The sequence below is a fragment of the Oreochromis aureus genome, linkage group 3 (genome assembly GCF_013358895.1).
Source record: "Oreochromis aureus strain Israel breed Guangdong linkage group 3, ZZ_aureus, whole genome shotgun sequence".
NCBI lineage: Eukaryota > Metazoa > Chordata > Actinopteri > Cichliformes > Cichlidae > Oreochromis > Oreochromis aureus.
This window is the reverse complement of record NC_052944.1, coordinates 126,640,955-126,662,147: the sequence shown is the minus strand read 5'-3', so window position 1 is coordinate 126,662,147 and position 21,193 is coordinate 126,640,955. Positions and strand designations below refer to the sequence as shown.

The 21,193-nt window shown below is 40.8% G+C and overlaps 1 protein-coding gene across 1 annotated transcript in view; it reads right to left on the bottom strand.

The window, feature by feature from the left end:
• LOC120435271 (NACHT, LRR and PYD domains-containing protein 12-like) overlaps positions 1–21,193 on the bottom strand; it is a 237,957-nt gene that overhangs the window by 188,564 nt on the left and 28,200 nt on the right. The window contains exon 5 of the mRNA XM_039604524.1: positions 18,302–18,478. Within this exon, the coding sequence (XP_039460458.1) occupies positions 18,302–18,478 (177 nt within the window). The remainder of the gene's footprint in view (positions 1–18,301; positions 18,479–21,193) is intronic.

The window sequence follows — 21,193 nt, the reverse complement described above, 5'->3', positions numbered from 1 at the left end:
ACAGGAAGTTATAGGCTTTTGAAGTTGCAGGTTTTGCAGAAGTGAAACCGAAAGCAGAGTGAGTGCAAGCCAAAGAGTAGGGTGTTTATTATGCATTTATCTTTGATTTAAGCTTTTAGTAGAGGCTTTTGATCAAAACATTTATTCAGTAGAGTACACACACATAGTCTTGGTTCGGACATACACGTAACCACACACACACTTAGTTAGAGGGATCACTGATAGGGGAAAGTTCAAATTGTTTTGCTTGGGGTTGCTTAAGTTGAGGTCAACTAAGGTTCAGAGAGCAGATGCACACTCTGTGCACGCACAGACAGACGAGACATACACACACATACAGACACAAATAGAGAGGTCACGACACGTACGCAGTACACAGCATGCACGCGCCCCCGCACGTGTACGCACACACAGATAGACTCATTTAGTAGGTAAGAGTTTATGACTGCAAAGTTGTGCATGAGTGACAACATTTGGGGGCATCGTTCCGGTAAGAGAGAGGGAATTTTGGTGTAGACGGAGAGATCCAGGGTCCGTGGTGATTAGATGGGCAGATACGAGTCAGTGGTCTGAAGTGAGAGACAAGCCGGCTTAAACAAAGGTAAGGCACATACCTGTTGAATTTTCCAAAATGTGCTAGATTGGATATGACAAAAAAATTGAAGTCTACTCACTGAAAGTTACTGGTGAATGTCTGTTTTGAGTTTGCTGAAATTTTTATGAGGTTTACCGGTTGAAGTAATGATAATGAAGTATAAGTGACAGTACTGAGTAATGAGAATAAAGGAATGAAAAGAGAAAGCAGTTGGACTGCTAAAGTGAACTTAGAGTGATAGGGAATTTGGTCATTGTGTGGGTTAAAGTCCCGTTGGTCATCTGGTCTACGTGTGATGGTCATTTTTGTGGGTTAGAGTCCCCTATGTCCACAACGGGAGATCTGCCTCAATCTTAATCCTGTTTTGGGTGTAGATTGTTGTTTCAAATTATTATAAATTTTTCTAGAACGACAGCGGCATCTGTTAAGAAGCGCATAGCCCGGACGTTGCGATCCCTCCTCGATGTGGACGCGCATCGTTGACCTATCAGTGAATAGGCTTAGCTCGGTTTGGCTTGACCGTGGGGTACAGGGCATCCTGAGAAAAGCCAGTGGTTGGACCACTTGACCGTTTGAAACGGTACTTGCGCTTTTTTGGCTAGCAGAAGTTGGACTTCGGGCATGTAACTTTAACTTAAAACTTCGGGGAAGCCTGGGATGTGAAATGCCCAAAAATAGAGCTTCAGGCAGAGTTTGGGTTGGTTCATGCTTTTAAATTGTGTTAGGGCATTAGAGATGTGGCCGTGGTCCGGGACCGGGAAACGGTAAATTGATCGCAAAAAACTCAGGGAGTTTTCCGCTGGGCGGTTATTATTAAATTTGTCAAATTCGGTAGGTGTTTAAAAGGCCTCGAATCTGTGCAGTTGTAAATATAAAGACGTCTCTGTGTAATATAAAATATGAGATCTATATAGGAGATCCGTCTCTGTGCCACCAGTGCACTGCCGGATGTGCACTGATGGTGTGTTCATGTAAATGAGCAGCGGTGACGCGCAGAGAGGGTGGCTTCAGTTTCGAGTGTACTGAGCTTTTTAACTATTGTTTGAAAATATTGCTAAATGCCTGTATATAAGAGGTTGGTGTTGCTTATTACGAGAGTATAAATACAGTAATTAACAATACATTAGTGTGGATGTATAGTAATAACTGAATTTTGATAGATGTATATATCTTGAGCCATAAAGGCTGGTGTGTTTTATTTTCAGTTATGTGTGTGTGGTGAGAAGCTGCGAGGATGATGAGAGGTTTCAGTTTTTCTTTTTTCTTTTTCCTTTTTGACTGTCTCTTTCTGATCATGGAAGGCATGTCCAAAATACTCGCATGAAAGCGTATTTTGTGTGATTTTAACTGTGTGAATGCTGTCAGTATTTGATTCGAGTGACTGCGTGAGTTGTCTGAGAGAGAGAAAAGGCAGTGTGTGTGAGACGATTGATGGCGTCTGAAAGAGGTTAGAACACTTAAAGGTGTGTGTGAAATATATTTCTTGTGTGATGTAAAGTAGGATGTTTGAAAGTTTGAAAGTGCTTTTAATTCAAGAAATGCATGAGTGATGGTATGAGAGGTTGAGTTTCCTTTTCTCTCAGTTCAAAAACACATAAGTATATACACTTGGTTAATTGTTCGGATGGCTGAAAGAGCTCTATTTAAATGTGTGTGAGTGAAATGAAGGTGTATTGTTTTTAGATTAAGATTTAGTAGAATAAAAGAGGGTCTGTAGACTATAAATACAAAGAAAAAACAAAAGAGTTAGATTAGTTTGAAGAACAGGAAATACTGTGCTGCTGTGTGTGTGAGAGGAAGGTGTGTGTGTGACTGATGATGTCAGGGGAGCTCCCAGAGAAACAGACAGACGAGTTAAACTCTAAGAAGATGAAGCGAATGTATGTCTTAAGAAAAAGTAATAAAATTATATTAATTACAGGTTTTAGAAAAGAGAAAGACCGAGAGAAATAAATACATGAACTAACAATTACATTAATGAATTGAAAACCCACGTACACGAACTGTTACATGTGAAATTAGTGTTGGAAAGTTTAATAAAGAAAGCAGTTTACACTCCTTTAATTTCCAGAACCAGTGTGTCCCCTAGACCTGATAACACCCTTGCCCAGTTGGCCCCCGTAACAGGAGAGCATGGAAGGCTGGACAGCCCATGACGGGTAAGATCCCACCTCGAAACCCTGGGACAACCTAAGGCAAGGCGCAGTCACGATTGCTTGAACCTAAGTCCCGGAGTGACCTTGGAGTCACTGGAGGAGACGGGCTTCAAGGGTAAAGCCGCTGGGCACAGGCGAGGGGAAATGTCATTAACAATGACCAGTGACCTGTCAAAAGGAGTTTGAAACACTGCAAAAGAAACATTTACAAGATCACAAAGATCACAAAGAAACATTTATAAAAATCACACATACAAACAGAAAATGCACTAACCTTACAGAGATAAGCTCATGAAGAGTAATGCATAGATAGTGATTAAAACTTGGCTAAGAACACAAACATATGTAATTAAATCAGCCTGCTAATTTCATGAGGGTTAAAATGGTGTGAATGTTGAAGAAAATACACTTAAAACACACTTGGATAAAATAGAGTTGTTGTGGAATAACTCAAACGAAGCTGTATGACAAGGGAGTGAGTTATGGAAAAAACAAAACAAAAAACAAAAGAGAAGTGATTAAAGTAGTTTAAAAGGGTGACTTAGGAGTGCTCTTGCACTGATTGATCAAAGTAAGTGATTAGTATAGAAAGAAAATGAAAATAATTGAATAATGTGATAAGGTTTAAACATGTATTTCTCTTGTCAAGTCTACTTGTGGAGATATGATTCAGTATGTAAATTAGCTCGAGTGAGTGACGACAGAGGAGCTTCCTGTGTGTGTGTGATTGAGGCCTTAAGGAAGGGAAGCAAAGTAGACAGTTCAGAGGTGCAGATTTGGACAAGAAATTTATAATTTAGTGTTGACACATTGTTATAACGTGTTTATATTTTAGGCTGAATCTAAGTATGGTGAAGTGTCAAAGGAGACATGGTTGTGTGTAAAATGGTGCAGCTTTTGACAAGGTTTTCAGTGCATTGAATGGGTGAAATTTAAGATTGTTTAAGATTTTTTGGGGCTGTTGTTTTTCATTTTAATAGAGGGAGTTTTGATAAACATGGACATGTCTAAAAGGGCCCATAGTTTTTGTAACAGTGCACTTAGAAAAAAAGAAAAAACCTGTCAGGTGATTTTGTTTGGTACTTTGATGAGCTAATGATCAGCTCTCTTTTTTCATTTTTGTTCTAAGCAGGCCTGGAAGAGAGTGAACGGACGGCGCTGACAAAATTACCAAGTACGAAAATCAGGTGGGCTTTACAGATTATAATTGATTACAATCAGAGACTGATTGGCGGCGAGTCTCTGTCTAAAAAAGGATTGTATCGATTCAATCCAGTCAAAAGTATAGAGAACTATTTTCCTAAAAAGGAAAACGAGATAAAATAAATGATTGAGCTCATTTTGCTGATGTGGAGCATTTCATTAGGCTGCAGTATCAGCAAAAATATCATGTGTGGATGCGTGTGAGTGAATGTGAGTGACTGGACTAAGGTGGGGATGAATAAATGTGGACAAATTTACCATGTGAGGAAAAGAAAGGGGATGCTTTGTTTTGCTTTTGCCATAAGCAGGACAAGTGGGAGACTTAAATCTGGGGATGCTGATTTTGGGATGCTGATGTTTGCTTTGAGAAGATTTCTTTTTTACGGGGGTTAGGTTATGGGATCACATTATATTGTTGGGAGAATGCTAAATGCCAAAAGGGAAACATTGTTTGATGAAATTCAAGTTACCATTAACTGGGGTAACTCATGATTAATAACTGTTCTGTTTAAGTTTATTTTTTGTTATGACATAGACGGGATCAAAAAGGGAGAGTTGAGTATGAAATGTGAACTACAGGTTTTGTTTCCAGGAAATTCCAAGGATCCGGAGTTCGATGGAGCAACGAGTTTGAGAAGATTTGACATGATGATTAAATTGATCTTATTCCTTAAACACAGGTTTTCAGGGCTGGAGCAAAACACCGGAGAGGAGGATTGCTGAGCTGTTCTGAGGAATGATATGACTAACCTTTTTTCCCTTGTTAATTTGTTAAGCTTGGGTGAAGCATGTTGAGTTTTTTGCCACATGAGATGTGTCAAAAAAGAGAGGGATTTAAGATTTAATTTGTTTAATTTGAAATGGGTTTTAGTATGATTATATAACGATTGGGGTTTTTTGATAGTTTAGAGAGGGTAAAATTCTTTAAATTCTTTAAAGAGAGGAGTAAAATGAACTGAAGTCGGTTTAGAAGATAAATTGCTGGTGTTAATAAGAAGTGTATACCAAACTTAAAGGGAAACTGTGGGAATAACGGATATGCTTTGGGGAGATTAGTGAAGACTTTATGAGTAGAAAATGTGTGATTTCTTTTGATTTTTAGAATAAGTTGTTATAATGTAGGTTTTAGAAACAGATAGTAAATAGATTTATTTCTAGGGTAGAGGAGAGCTTTTTATGAGGAGGTTAAAAGTCTCGCTGACTCAAATGAATAATATTGGAGATTATATATGTAGAAATGATTTTTTCATACACATTGCATTTTTGTGCCTTTAACGGAGTTGTGGCTCAGAGAGTCGTCTCTTGAGGGTCACAAACTTTTGGTTAGCGTTATGATTAGCCAATCTACTGTGAGAATGACCTGAGTTATTGAAGGATTGCACACGCTTACAGACATATAGAGTTCATCCACACAGGACAGTATTGGTTTGAGGCCTAGGGCCTGAAATTCATTTAGCTTTTAACTGAATTCGAGCTGGCCCTGTAACAAGTGACAGACAAGAGGAACTGAATAGGAGTTTGGTTGTAACTAAACTGTGTGACATGTAAAATATTGAGATAACACATGCAGCTCTAAATTAGTCTTATTACATAAAAAGCAGTTACAGAATAACAAATGCTTGTTGAAGTGACCAAGTTTTTGTTTAAAACAGAAGCATAGGGGGAAAAGCTTATATATCTTGGTTAAGTCTGAGAAAGTATAAATTAGAATGTATCATTATATTAAGAGCAGCAAAAAGGAAATAAAATGATATATTAAAACAGGTTGAACACAGGAAATGTGAGTTCTAAAATACAGGTAGAGTTCAGCTTTTAGCTATGATGAAATTTATTTAGGAGCTATTGATAATGTGCTTACACTTAGTGATTAAAGTGGTTGTTTTTTCTTTGATCCTTTAGTAGAATAAGTAGAATAGAATAAGCAGTTATAGTGATTTTCTATACATTTTCTTGTGATAGGTGACTGTAGATGAGAGGTAGGCACTTGCAGCAGCAGTGACAGTTATGTGCATAGGATGCTGATAATCAGATAAAGGAACCAACAGGAAGCACATGCAGAGACGTGCAAGCAGTGCTTCAAGAGTTTTACAAAGGCTGAGTAGTGTTACGAATACGAAGACGAAATTAGGTTCATGTTTTGAGTAATATTAGGTTGAATCAGGTTTGAATAAAGAGAGCGCTTGAGGAACAGAGTAAGTTAGAGCATAGTAGGGAGAAGGTTTTTATCCATTACAGTTAAGGTGAATCTAGTCTTAGACTACGATCTACTCCGTGAATTATTAGTTTCGGTCATGCTTTTATTTGTTTTGGTGACCTCTGGATGTTATCCAGAGGTCAAGAGAGGAAGTGTGGAGAAGGAAGTATTATGTTTTGTCATTTTGATTTATTATTTTGTTATTATTGGTATTACTGTCATTACTGTTGCATCATAAACATATAGCAAGCATATGTATACAAGAAGTATTGATACAAGAGGTATTGATATTGCATTCAAATGTTCAAATATATTGGTATTATATCAGTCTTTATTACAAGTCCAGTTATAACCACTTCGAACTGTTGAGTTGAATCTATCATTTTAAATGCTTTTCTAATGCTTCGATAATCTTAAAGGTTTCTGTGTAGACTGCAGGGACAGGAAGTTATAGGCTTTTGAAGTTGCAGGTTTTGCAGAAGTGAAACCGAAAGCAGAGTGAGTGCAAGCCAAAGAGTAGGGTGTTTATTATGCATTTATCTTTGATTTAAGCTTTTAGTAGAGGCTTTTGATCAAAACATTTATTCAGTAGAGTACACACACATAGTCTTGGTTCGGACATACACGTAACCACACACACACTTAGTTAGAGGGATCACTGATAGGGGAAAGTTCAAATTGTTTTGCTTGGGGTTGCTTAAGTTGAGGTCAACTAAGGTTCAGAGAGCAGATGCACACTCTGTGCACGCACAGACAGACGAGACATACACACACATACAGACACAAATAGAGAGGTCACGACACGTACGCAGTACACAGCATGCACGCGCCCCCGCACGTGTACGCACACACAGATAGACTCATTTAGTAGGTAAGAGTTTATGACTGCAAAGTTGTGCATGAGTGACATTTTGTGCAGAACGTGGACCAGATGTCCCAGAAGATAAGCGACAGCGAAGACAGCTGAGAGGAAGCACCTGGCATCGACCCGAAGAAGATGTTCTGTTTTAGACTATGTTAAGAGTCATTGTGGTTTTGAGTTGACGTATGCTTTGTTTAAATCTGCCTAGCAACAGAAAAGGGGGCTGTACTATCTTAACCCTATAAAACCGTTGTCTGAATATGGTAAAGCAGTTCAATACTGATTAGGTTGTTGAACTCACACATGTGTATTCATTAAAATGCCGTCTAATTTCACCAGGCTGGATCTGTGTTATTTTTAGATCCCTCTCTCAACATTTTTGAACCTTAACAGGTGCTTCACTTTTTAATAAACTAAAAGACAGAAATCAGATTATAGGATCTGTAGTGTTGTTTATTTATATTATGGTGCTTATCATTTGTGATATTTATTACTGTGTGCATACTTTATTAGGAGAGATGAAATAAAAAAAATCTCTTCCTTGCTGGTTCCATCGAAGAAGAAATGCTCAAGTAACTATGTAACACATATGTAACACGTACGTAATCTAATTCCACAACACAGTGTGATGGGGAAATCAGCTGTGTTTTGCTGCCCATTTTATTTCGAATCTGGTGCGAACCGGTGAACCAGTCCTTGAATCAGTCACATGGTACGGACTGCCCGCGAGGCCTCGAACGTCACTGCATACGTAATCAAAGCAAGCCTCGATACGTGCTTCACAAAAACGCCCCTGGGATTACCCGACACACGCTTCGACACACAGGACACATCACTAACTTTTGCCTGTCGTGAGTCTGCACTTTGGGTCCTTTTCCTGCCTGCACACAGCCTTTACATAACAGTTATCCCTCTGAACCACTAGATGAAGTCCCTGGAGCGGCTGGTCCTGGCTCAGCTTCGGCACCTGGTGAGTTCATCATTGGACCCACTTCAGTTTGCCTACCAGCCTGGCATTGGATGATGGATGATGCCGTTATTCACCTCGTGCATCGTTCCCTCTCTCACCTGGAGACTGCTGGGATCACTGTGAGAATCATGTTCTTTGATTTCTCCAGTGCCTTCAACACCATTCTTCCCACAGTCCTTTAGGACAAGCTGGAGAACTCTGGAGTGGACCATCACCTCACTACATGGATACTGGACTACCTCACCGACCGACCACAGTATGTGAGGACTCAGGGCTGTGTGTCGGACAGGGTCGTCTGCAGTACGGGGGCCCCACAGGGAACGGTTCTGGCTCCGTTCCTCTTCACCATCTACACTGCAGACTTCTCCCACAACTCCACCCAGTGCTTTCTGCAGAAGTTCTCTGATGACTCTGCAATAGTCGGCCTCATCACTGATGGGGACGACAAGGAGTACAGAGGACTGACTCAGGACTTTGTGGACTGGTGCCAGCTGAACTACCTCCAGATTAACACCAGTAAAACCAAGGAGCTGGTGGTAGACTTCCGCAGGCACAAGCATCCTCCACTGCAACGACTGAACATCCAAGGTATGGACATTGAGGCTATGGACAGCTACAGGTACCTTGGTGTTCATCTGAACAACAAACTGGACTGGTCTCATAATTCAGACGCCCTCTACAGGAAAGGGCAGAGCAGGCTGTACCTGCTGCGGAGACTCAGGTCGTTTGGAGTAGAGGGCCCACTCCTGAAGACCTTCTATGACTCTGTGGTGGCCTCAGCCATCTTTTATGGTGTGGTCTGCTGGGGCGGCAGCATCTCTGCTGGGGACAGGAAGAGACTGAACAGGCTGATCCGCAGGGCCAGCTCTGTTCTAGGATGCCCTCTGGACCCAGTGGAGGTGGTGAGTGACAGGAGAATGGTGGCTAAGCTGTCATCCCTGCTGGACAACATCTCCCACCCCATGCAGGAGACTCTGACAGCACTGAGCAGCTCCTTCAGTGGCTGCGGCACCCACGGTGTGGGACGGAGAGATTTCGCAGGTCTTTCCTCCCCACTGCTGTCAGACTCCACAACAAAGACTTCAACTGATCAAACACACACATCCACACATGTGCAATAACACTAAGTGCAATATTCTTTTCTGACAAAGTTTATTTTCACTCAGTTGTATATAGAATTTGTATTCTATTTTTATCCTATTGTATATTTTATTCTACGGTATATATTGTTTTATTTTGTTCTGTACGGTTGTGTACTGTATTTATTCTTATATAGCAAAAATTTGAATATAATAACTTTTACACTGTCCACTTCCTGCTGTGACAAAACAAATTTCCCACGTATGGGACTAATAAAGGTTATCTTATCTTAGAGATCTCTCTGTCATCTAAATGATTGAAGATGTGCAGCACAGCAACCACAGCAGCGGTCAGATCACATGTTTCCTGTTATGTATAAAAGCATGAAAAAGTCCACCTGTGAGCAGATTTTTACTTTTTTCATGTACTGAATCATTTTTACCTGATGGACTGCTCTATAGAAGTGAGGTGGTATCAATATTAATGTTCTGTAAATATATGAAAAACCAACAGAGTGAAAACATTTAGAGTTTCTAGAAAGCTATTTCACATCATAGCTGCTCACAGACTGTATTTACAAGTGACCAACTGCAACATGTAGCTCACACAGTGTGTGTATACATATATATATATATATTAGGGGTGCAACGATACACAAAAGTCACAGTTCGGTTCGGTTCGATACTTTGGTGACACGGTTCGATATTTTTTCGATACAAAAAAATGTTCATGCCTTTTTAATTTGTCATTTATTAAAATTATAAATATATATTTTAACTCAAAAGTTTTTTAAATTTAATGTTGCTGAAACAACAAAATAAAAAAATAAATCTATCTGATCGAGAAACCACTCATCTTTGGAAAAGAGAGTTTATTACAGAGAAATGTCTCTTTCCAAAATAAAAGCTATACTATACGCTTCTTCTGGGCTATATTCTCAGCAGCATACTAAACATATCAGGTCCCCATAAGGAGAATCATGTGCTAACGGCTGTTTAAATGACGCGGGTAAAATTTGTAGGATGCATGCTAGTTGTTTTTGTCTGCTTCCACTTGTCTTTGCACTAGGATAATGTCGGCGTAAATGTGCAGTCATATTCGTTGTGTTCCCACTAGTGCTGTCAGTGTTAATCTCGTTAAAATGACATTAACACCATAACGCGGCAAATCTCCGTTAACAAGTTACCGCGGATCGCCCCGTGCGTGGGGCTGGACGGCGTCAACACGTTAACAAGCTAACTGCGCTAACGCACTAGTTCCCACAAATTGAGCATTGCGTGGCACATCTGACATACTGTTTTACTTTTGTCCATGACGCGCTTACCCTCAGGGTCATGCTTCACATGAAAACCAAGATAGTTCCAAACGCCAGATCTGGATGAGGGTGGGGGAGGTTGAATTTCGGGTAGCGGGACAGAAGTTAAGCTCGTTTCAACATGGCAACTGCCTCATCGATCCATATATATATGGATTATATATATATAACAAATATAGTCTGTATTCAAATATATTCAGAGATGTTTAAAAGCCTTTCCAGGTGAGTTTGATCCAGAAGGGTCTGAAGCCAGAGTCAGACAGAGACTGTGCAGAGACTGTAGAAGGACAGAGCAGCAGCAGAGCAGTCCAGATCCACTGATGATCCTCTGTCAGATCCAGAGGGACACACAGGGATGATGCTGGACTCTACATTGTGTCTGACAGTGGAGCTGTTCTCAGAGCAGTTCACTCTGCAGCACTGACAGTCATCTGCACTTCTTCTCATTCCTCTGTCAGTCACTGCTGGATGAAGCTCTCCTCTCCACTCCACCTCCCAGTAACATGGCCCAGTCAGAGCGTCTCTACACACAAGCTGCTGCTGCTTCGACCTCTCTGGATCATCAGGACACAGCTGCTCCTCTCTCAGCACACACACCGTCCTGTTTACCATCAGCTCCACCTGCAGAGAGAAGGAGGAAGAGCAGAGGAGATAAATGACTGTTTCCAGAGACTCTTCATCGGCTGTCAGTCAGTGATGCAGCACATCCAGTATAAAGAGCAGCAGGGACTTCAGTGCTGGGACTGTACTAGGACTCATTGTTGCTTCACTTTTTCTAATCTTTACTTTGGATTTTTATTCAAACCTTTTCATGAACTTTCAAAGTTCTTTCAAAGTTCATGAAAGGGTTTTTCACTCCTAGTTTGAGTTTGGACTTTCATTCATTAGAAGAACCTTGGTGTGTCCACTCTGAGCTCTGTAGGAACCCCAACAACAAGCCCAACAATCCAGATGGACGGTTCCAGCTGTTAACTGGAGGAATTCCATCCAAACATCTGCTCTCACTAAATTCTTCCTCACCTACAGACTGTGTTCTTCACTGCTTTAAATTTGGAAATGAATGGAGTCATTGGTCTGTGTGCTGCTTTGGTCAGAGAGCTGATTGGCTGTTGACAGTGCCTGATCAGAGCATGTGAGCCGTTACTATGGTGACCATAAAGGTCACAAAAAGGTAGAAACAAGAAGTGTTTTTGTCCAGTCCGGAAACCGGTCAACATTCTCCTCTCACAACTTCACCTAGAAGCTGCAGTTTTACAGGAAACACTGGAACTTTGTTTCATACTGACTGTGTTTAGTACAATACAATAGAACTGGAGCTTCATCATCTTCATCATCTATATACTGTACTGTATATAGCATTGTTGACAATAAAGTTTACTTTGACTTTGACTTTGATACTGCTGACAGCACCACCCACTCACTCCAACACTCTACTGACCACAGAGTCTCCAGTCTGTAGTCTGGACTCTCCTTAAGATCAAACAGCTGCTTCACGTCTGGATGCTGCAGGTTGTTTGCCCAAATGACCAGCTCTCTCAGATGGGAGGGGTTGGACTTCAGTGCTGCTGCCAGATAATCACAGCTGATCCTTGACAAACCACAGCTCATCAATCTGTATAAAGAATGAAAGATGTGAGTTTATTAGACAAAGTGTGAGCTTGAAATCATTCAGTGTTTCATCATCTGTTCAGAGCTGAAGAAGGTTCAGAATGTAGAAGTTTAGAGAATGGAAACTCCAAACAGCTGAAGCCAACAGGAAGCAGCTTCAAACAGGAAACTGTGCAGTTTTCAGACTATATGTCCTGATGCAGCCAGTTGGATTTTGGAGATTTGAATCTCTGTTCTGTGACTAAGCCCTTGAATCATTTCTTGCAGTTTGTCCAACAAACTAAGTATTGGACATGTGTTGTGGCTCCATTAGGGGAGCTTCTAAATGTGATGTGATGGCCCCTCTGGGTCTGTCAGGTCACAGGACTGAAGAGAGCTCAAACTGGGCACACAGTGGTTCCAGTCTGGACCAAAGACTCTATACTGGAACTGAGGGGCTGCTCTGACTGCACCCACTGGGACTTTTTAAAGGCTCATGTTCTCACTTAGATCATCGATTTCTACTGACATTTCTTTCTGGGAAAAATGGGGATTACTTTGAAAACTGAAACTATTTTCCCAATAACCAGCCCTGGAGGCACATGAACTTGTTGAAAGAGAGATAAAGCAGCTAAAATCAGGTGTAAAAGTAAAGCAGAGGATGAGCTGAATAAAGGACACTCAAGGCTGGCTTGGAAAGGAATGGTCCATGGTGGGGATGCAGAACAAGGACCAAAGATGAATGTGATGCTGAATTAGTAGAAGACTTGGACTCATTTTATTCCAGCTTTAATATAATTGATTTCAGTGAAGAGCTTTGTGATTGTAGGAAAGGGCTGGTAGCTCTGAGAGTCCCACTGATGAGGTGTTTGTGTGTAAATCTCTTAGTGGGACCAAAGAGAGAAAAAGTCCTGGTCCTGATGCTGTGGGAGGGAAATGATTGAAGTGTGCTGTGAGGAACTGACTGGGAGATTTTCACACATATTCCAGTCCTCCTTGGAACAACAGGAAGTTCCCAGCATATGGAAACAAAGGTCCTTTGACACTTAGTGTGGCCCCACCACGTCTTTTTAAAGTAACTAATTGTAATCTGAAGCTTCAAATGGAACTAAGAGTTCCTCCACTAGGTGGCAGTGTCTGATGAGAAAGTGTTAGTGTAGCTGGCCTGGAGTCAGAAACAGGAAAATGCAGGATTTGGGCTGAAATGGGGAAAAGTGGTTAGCACTAGTGCCTTAAAGCAAGAAGGTTGTAGGTTGAAGCTTGTTGGCCTTTCTGTGGAGGTTGGATGTTCTCCCACAGTCCAATGAAATGCTGCTTAGGTTCATTGGTGCTTCTAAATTGGCTGTAGGTGTGGATGTGAGAGAGTGCTTCTCTGTCTCTCTCTGTTGGCCCTGTGATGGACTGCTCACCTGTGCAGGTGGACCACGTCTCTTCCCCTATGACAGCTAGGGCACAGGCTGCAGCCCTGTGAGCCTAAGCTGAATAAACAGTTAGCAAAAATGATTCATAGATGACCTGAAATTCCCTAGTTAGCAGTTTGGTAGATAGCTATGACATGCTAATCCCATCCAGCAGCTTTATTCTAATTGTAAGCTGATCCCTGCTGAGCCAAAGCATCGGCACTTTTTAATATACAAATTACAACCTTTAATAAGATGCTGTTGGTCAGCATCTTATTAGCCTGCTGTTAGCTTCATTACACAGAAAACTGATGGAAACTAACAGAGCTGATAAAGAATAAAGAGAAATGTAATGATTTATAGTAGGGCTTTCACAATTAACTTTTTAATGCGGATTAATCCATCATCATGATTAATCTGTTTAAAATTTTTAACCCATCTGAAGTGCACAATGACTCAAAATACCTGAAATGTCTCTGTCAACGCATTTTGGGCAGTTTGTCCAAGTAGAGTTACCTTCACACATGCGCAAATGAGCAGTTGATCTGGTAGTGACAGGCAGCAGAAATTTGAGTGTAAAAAAAACCCAAGACGGAACAATTGTCTGACGTAAAGTATTATGCACATTGTGCAGGAAGGAATTTTGTTTTCACCGATGCACTTCCAGCTTAAAATACCACATTAAGGCAAAGCATACCCTAGTCAGGGTGCTGCTAGCACTTTGACTACCACATCACCCGACTTGAGACAAACCACTCTCACGGACCGTTGAGGCCTCAGTAAGTCTACCTCATACAAATTGACTGACACAATTGCCAAGTGGGTTGCAACAAACTGCAAATCTATTAATATCGTTGAGGATACAGGGTTTAAAAAGGTTTTGCAAGTTGCCTCTCAAGATGCATTGTAAAAGGCTCCAACAACAAGAAGCACAATAATGTCAAAAATTCATGGCCTCTATGAAACTTAAAAGGAAAACAAAGCACGAGGTTTTAGCTGTAGCCAAACATGTCACCCTGACGGGTGACTGCTGGACTTCTGGTGAATGGACTGGTTCTTATATAGCGCTTTTCTACTCTTCTGAGCACTCAAAGCACTTTACACAAGTTGTGCATTCACCCATTCGCACAAGCACATTTTCTGAGTGCTTTTCTAGCTAACATTACATTCATACTCCAATGGATGCATCGGAAAACAATTTGGGGTTAATATCTTGCCCAAGGATATTTGGTATGCAGACTAGGGGAAGCTAGGAATCGAACCACCAAACTACCTAAGCTACAGCCACCCCCAAAGCTGAAGCCACACCTCACTTCTGTGAGTAACAGTAATTATCTTGGTGTTACTGCACATCTAATTACCACTGCATTGGAACTAAAGTCATTTGCATTGGGGATAATGAAGACAGAGGAGTGTCACTTCGCAGAGGCATGTGCTGAACATTTCTTAACAGTGGCATGTGACTGGGAAATTGAAGGAAAAATAACAACTGTGGGACTGATTGTGCACGAAACATGACAGCTGCAGCTAAACTTTTGCCATTTGAGCATGTGACTGTGAGTCTTAGTGACAGTGGATTTGTGAGCACATTGTCTAAGTTTTGGAAAATTGTTGGCCACTTCAAACATAGCCCAGCCAACAGAGCTGGAAACACAGCAAACAACCCTGATCCAGGATGTGCCAACACGCTGGAATTCAACACTAGAAATGGTCAAGCGTCTAAACCACAATCAAGCAGCAATTAAAGCAACCCCGGACCAACAGAGGTACAAACTTGTCATGCTGACGCCACAAGAAACTACAGAACTGGAGTCTCATCTGGAACCCTGCAAATAAGCAATCTGTATACAATTTAGGCTGCCATAAAATGAATTGATTAAACAAAATCAATTTCTTGTTTTAATAACCATTTTGTTCTTCTTCCATCTTTCCATCTGTTTGAGTGTTTTCACCTGAGATTCTGAGTGGGGAATCCTATGTTTCCTCCTCAGTGGTACTGCCTGCCCTCTGCCACCTGCATCGTGTGATGGAAACCTCTGATGATGACCCTGCATATGTCGCTGGGTTTAAAACAACATTCCAAGAAGACCTAACCTCCAGTCAAGAAAACTATATCAACAATGAATGGCTCAAGATTGCAACAGATTCAGATCGTTGTTTCAAAGACTTGAAGTGCCTCCCCAAGAGTGACAAAGAGAGGGTGTGGACCACATTTGACAGATTGCTGCATGATCAGTCCCCACCTTGACATACTTTTGAAGATGAGCCATCCAAGAACATGAGTCTTTTACAGATGGGCTCAGATTCAGAATCAGATGAGGAGTTGCTGCTTGACAGAATCATGCACTTGTACAGAGCTGAGCCGATCATTAGTATGCAGGACTGTCCCTTGGAGGGGTGGTCAGCTCATTCAGGAGCTCATGACAAGCTGGCACTGCTGGCTTGCAAATATCTGGCCACTCCTGCAACCACTGTTCCGTGTGAGAGACTGTTCACAGTTGCAGGCAACATTGTAAATAAGAAGCAGTCAGCTCTCCTCTCGGACAATGTCAACAAGTTAGTTTGTCTTAGTAACTGGCTGAAAGAGGAGTAACGGGACCATACAGGGAGTGCAGAATTATTAGGCAAATGAGTATTTTGTCCACATCATCCTCTTCATGCATGTTGTCTTACTCCAAGCTGTATAGGCTCGAAAGCCTACTACCAATTAAGCATATTAGGTGATGTGCATCTCTGTAATGAGAAGGGGTGTGGTCTAATGACATCAACACCCTATATCAGGTGTGCATAATTATTAGGCAACTTCCTTTCCTTTGGCAAAATGGGTCAAAAGAAGGACTTGACAGGCTCAGAAAAGTCAAAAATAGTGAGATATCTTGCAGAGGGATGCAGCAGTCTTAAAATTGCAAAGCTTCTGAAGCGTGATCATCGAACAATCAAGCGTTTCATTCAAAATAGTCAACAGGGTCGCAAGAAGCGTGTGGAAAAACCAAGGCGCAAAATGACTGCCCATGAACTGAGAAAAGTCAAGCGTGCAGCTGCCAAGATGCCACTTGCCACCAGTTTGGCCATATTTCAGATCTGCAACATCACTGGAGTGCCCAAAAGCACAAGGTGTGCAATACTCAGAGACATGGCCAAGGTAAGAAAGGCTGAAAGACGACCACCACTGAACAAGACACACAAGCTGAAACGTCAAGACTGGGCCAAGAAATATCTCAAGACTGATTTTTCTAAGGTTTTATGGACTGATGAAATGAGAGTGAGTCTTGATGGGCCAGATGGATGGGCCCGTGGCTGAATTGGTAAAGGGCAGAGAGCTCCAGTCCGACTCAGGCGCCAGCAAGGTGGAGGTGGAGTACTGGTTTGGGCTGGTATCATCAAAGATGAGCTTGTGGGGCCTTTTCGGGTTGAGGATGGAGTCAAGCTCAACTCCCAGTCCTACTGCCAGTTTCTGGAAGACACCTTCTTCAAGCAGTGGTACAGGAAGAAGTCTGCATCCTTCAAGAAAAACATGATTTCATGCAGGACAATGCTCCATCACACGCGTCCAAGTACTCCACAGCGTGGCTGGCAAGAAAGGGTATAAAAGAAGAAAAACTAATGACATGGCCTCCTTGTTCACCTGATCTGAACCCCATTGAGAACCTGTGGTCCATCATCAAATGTGAGATTTACAAGGAGGAAAACAGTACACCTCTCTGAACAGTGTCTGGGAGGCTGTGGTTGCTGCTGCACGCAATGTTGATGGTGAACAGATCAAAACACTGACAGAATCCATGGATGGCAGGCTTTTGAGTGTCCTTGCAAAGAAAGGTGGCTATATTGGTCGCTGATTTGTTTTTGTTTTGTTTTGAATGTCAGAAATGTATATTTGTGAATGTGGAGATGTTATATTGGTTTCACTGGTAAAAATAAATAATTGAAATGGGTATATATTTGTTTTTGTTAAGTTGCCTAATAATTATGCACAGTAATAGTCACCTGCACACACAGATATCCCCTAAAATAGCTAAAACTAAAACAAACTAAAACTACTTCCAAAAACATTCAGCTTTGATATTAATGAGTTTTTTGGGTTCATTGAGAACATGGCTGTTGTTCAATAATAAAATTATTCCTCAAAAATACAACTTGCCTAATAATTCTGCACTCCCTGTATTAATGTGGATAAATGTTGACAGAGTTACTTGTTAACATGAATGTTCAAGATGTTCAATAAATATGTTAAGTGAGTATATATTCCCTTTTTTCTTGAGTCTGTTTGCTCTGGCAAAATGAAATGTGATTAACATAGATTAAAAATGAATTATATTTAATGGTGATTAATCAAAATTAATCCACAGCAACCTGTGATAATCTGATTAAACATTTTACAATTTATAAATTTAATTTTTTGACAGCACTAGTTTAAAGCCTTTCAAGTGCTTCAGATGATCTGTGTCCACTTCTGTCCACTCATTCATTCATGTAAGCTTCTAATGCAGCTCTGATCTTCACAGTCTGCTTCATGAAACTCATTCTAACCCTGAATGTCAGAGTGTTCCTCCTTCTCTTTCCCATCATTCATGCTGGCAGTGGAGGAGATTTGGATGTTGGACTGTGTTTTGGATGATGTGTGTATGTTTGTGCTGGACTGCTGTCTGTAAAGCAAACGCACATTTTGCTTTGGATTTCAGTGTCAGAAAGACTTTAAGGTGGAATGAAGATTTTGAGAGTTTCACAGTTAATTATCCAGTGGAGGATTTTTTTCTTCTTCTTTGAACGTTTGATATGTTCTGCTACAGTCAATGGACTAAACAAGAGAAGAAGAAAACAGACTTTACCATGAAGATCCTCAGTGTGGATCAGTATAATATCAGCCTGGTGTCTGCAGTTTAGTGTCAGCACAACTTTCACATCATATTCATCTCAGCACAACTAAAACATGCTGACTGACCTCAGAGTTTCAAGTCCACATCCTGGACTCTCCAGGAAACCACACAGATGCTTCACTCCTGAATCCTGCAGGTTGGTGTTGTCACTCAGGTCCAGCTCTCTCAGATGGGAGGGGTTGGACTTCAGTGCTGCTCCCAGATAATCACAGCTGATCTCTGACAAACCACAGAGCTCCAATCTGTATAAAGAATGTAAGTTTATTAGACAAAGTGTGTGCTTGAAATCATTCAGTGTTTCATCATCTGTTCAGAGCTGACGAAGGTTCAGAATGTAGAAGTTTAGAAAATGGAAACTCCAAACAGCTGAAGCCAACAGGAAGCAGATTCACACAAACACAAGAGAAAAAAACTCTAATTTTTCACATTAAAGTTGTACATTATCATAAAAACATGAAAAAGACTTTCATAAGTTTTGTTTTTCATTTAAGGAACCACATGGCTTCACTTTTAAAGGTGAAGTTGGAAGGAAATGGACATATCTGAAGTCCAACTACTTTTTTTCCAGTCACATTATTACAGCAGACAAACTACAAGCTCATTTTCATTCCAACAAGTCGTCTTGTATATATTAGGAAGAAGTTATTGAATCATTTTCCTCATAAACCAAACAAAATGATTCACAAACATGTTTTTACAAACTCAGTGTTGGACTTGGATCAGCACAATAACCCTGATGTTTAAAGTCAGCCATATTTGGATATTTGCCACAATAATCAAACCAAGTGGTTATGAAGAAACGCCATCATATTATTGTTCAACATGTTCCAGGGTTCCTCTGGGATCATTTGAACTTGTAGAACTGCAGCATTTTCTAATGATTAGTGTCAAAAAACAGAAAATTGTCCATTCACTTCTACATCAACACATATTTAACAATGGTTATGATCAAACTGCTTCAGATTATTGTTGATCATCAGAAATCCTTGTTCTCAGCTCCACAATGATTTCCAGTTTCTGTACTGTAAATGCAACATATACAGCAGTTCCTGAGAAATATTAACAGCATGACAGCTGAGTCTCAGCTTCTTGTTCTCGTTCTTCATAATTAATCACACTTTGTTTTCATTGATTTTCTCATCACATTTACTTTTTAACACTATTACAGTTCACTTACAGATTCACTCAAAAACATGATCATGATTCACACAGATGTGAGGAGTGCACATTTGTTAACTGTTCTTTCTTTCATGGTTAAGCTTGTACACTGATCTACAGCTGACTGACACTCCGAGTCATTTCCTCATTCATAAAATCAAAGCTCAGAGCAGAGAGTTCATCTGCACAAGTTTACCATGTTACAAAAGCAGATATCCCACTTAAACATTAGTTTGCTAAACATGAAGCATTTACAGCCAGTCAGTCATCAATAAATCAGGATTCAATTCAATTCAATTCAATTTTTTTTATATACCACCAAATCACAACAAAAGAAGAAACCTCCGGCAGAACCAGGCTCAGGGAGGGGCGGCCATCTGCTGCGATTGGTTGGGGTGAGAGAAGGAAAACAAGATGAAAGACATGCTGTGGAAGAGAGACAGAGGTTAATAACAGATATGATTCAATGCAGAGAGGTCTGTTAACACATAGTGAGGGAGAAAGGTGACTGGAAAGGAAAAACTCAATGCATCATGGGAATCCCCGGCAGCCTACGTCTATTGCAGCATAACTAAGGGAGGATTCAGGGTCACCTGGTCCAGCCCTAACTATATGCTTTAGCAAAAAGGAAAGTTTGAAGCCTAATCTTGAAAGTAGAGATAGTGTCTGTCTCCTGAATCCAAACTGGAAGCTGGTTCCACAGAAGAGGGGCCTGAAAACTGAAGGCTCTGCCTCCCATTCTACTTTTAAATACTCTAGGAACAACAAGTAAGCCTGCAGTGCGAGAGCGAAGTGCTCTAATAGGGTGATATGGTACTAAAAGGTCATTAAGTGTTTTGGCAACAAATTGGACTTGAAGACCGAAGTTGCTCTCTTTAAACAGCCTGAAGAAGGCCACTTATAAATTAAGCTAATCAGAAAACAGACTCCAGTTTGCTAAGTAGCATGTAGCAAAGACTTTTTTCTTCTGTTGGAGCATAACAAAAGTCTTGAGGTCTGATGACTCCAGAGTAAACTGTTTTTGATTTACTCATTCCAAAGTGATGGAACATCGGGGTAAGATGTGAGGTGGACACACCCATTATCCCTAGTGCATACATAGATATGATACAAACCACTGCAGTACAGCACCTGTAATACCTACAGCGTGTTCTAATCGCTCTAATAGGATATTATGGTCAACAGTATCGAACGCTGCACTAAGGTCTGGCAGGACAAGCACAGAGATGAGTCCACTGTCAGAGGCCATAAGAAGATCATTTGTAACCTTTACTAAAGCTGTTTCTGTGCTGTGATGAGCTCTGAAACCTGACTGAAACTCTTCAAATAAGCCATTCCTCTGCAGATGATCTGTTAGCTGTTTGACAACTACTCTTTCAAGGATTTTTGATATGAAAGGAAGGTTGGAGATTGGCCTATAATTAGCTAAGACAGCTGGGTCTAGAGATGGCTTTTTGAGTAAAGGTTTAACTACAGCAACCTTGAAGGCCTGTGGTACATAGCCGATTATTAGAGATAGGTTGATCATATTTAATCAGAATCAGAATCAGAATCAGAAAGGGTTTTATTGCCAAATGTTGAGCAGGTTTACAACATTAGGAAATTGCTACAGTACTTAGTGCAAACATACTGTCATATAACGTTTAAATAGACATAAAAATAAGAATTAAAGAATTAAAAGTGCTAAGTAGACAGATATATACATGGGTGCAGGTGGTGATCAGTGCCAAACATGGAATGATGCAGTGAACACAGTGTAGGGTCATGTGTTAGTGGTGGGAACAGTCATATGGTTATTG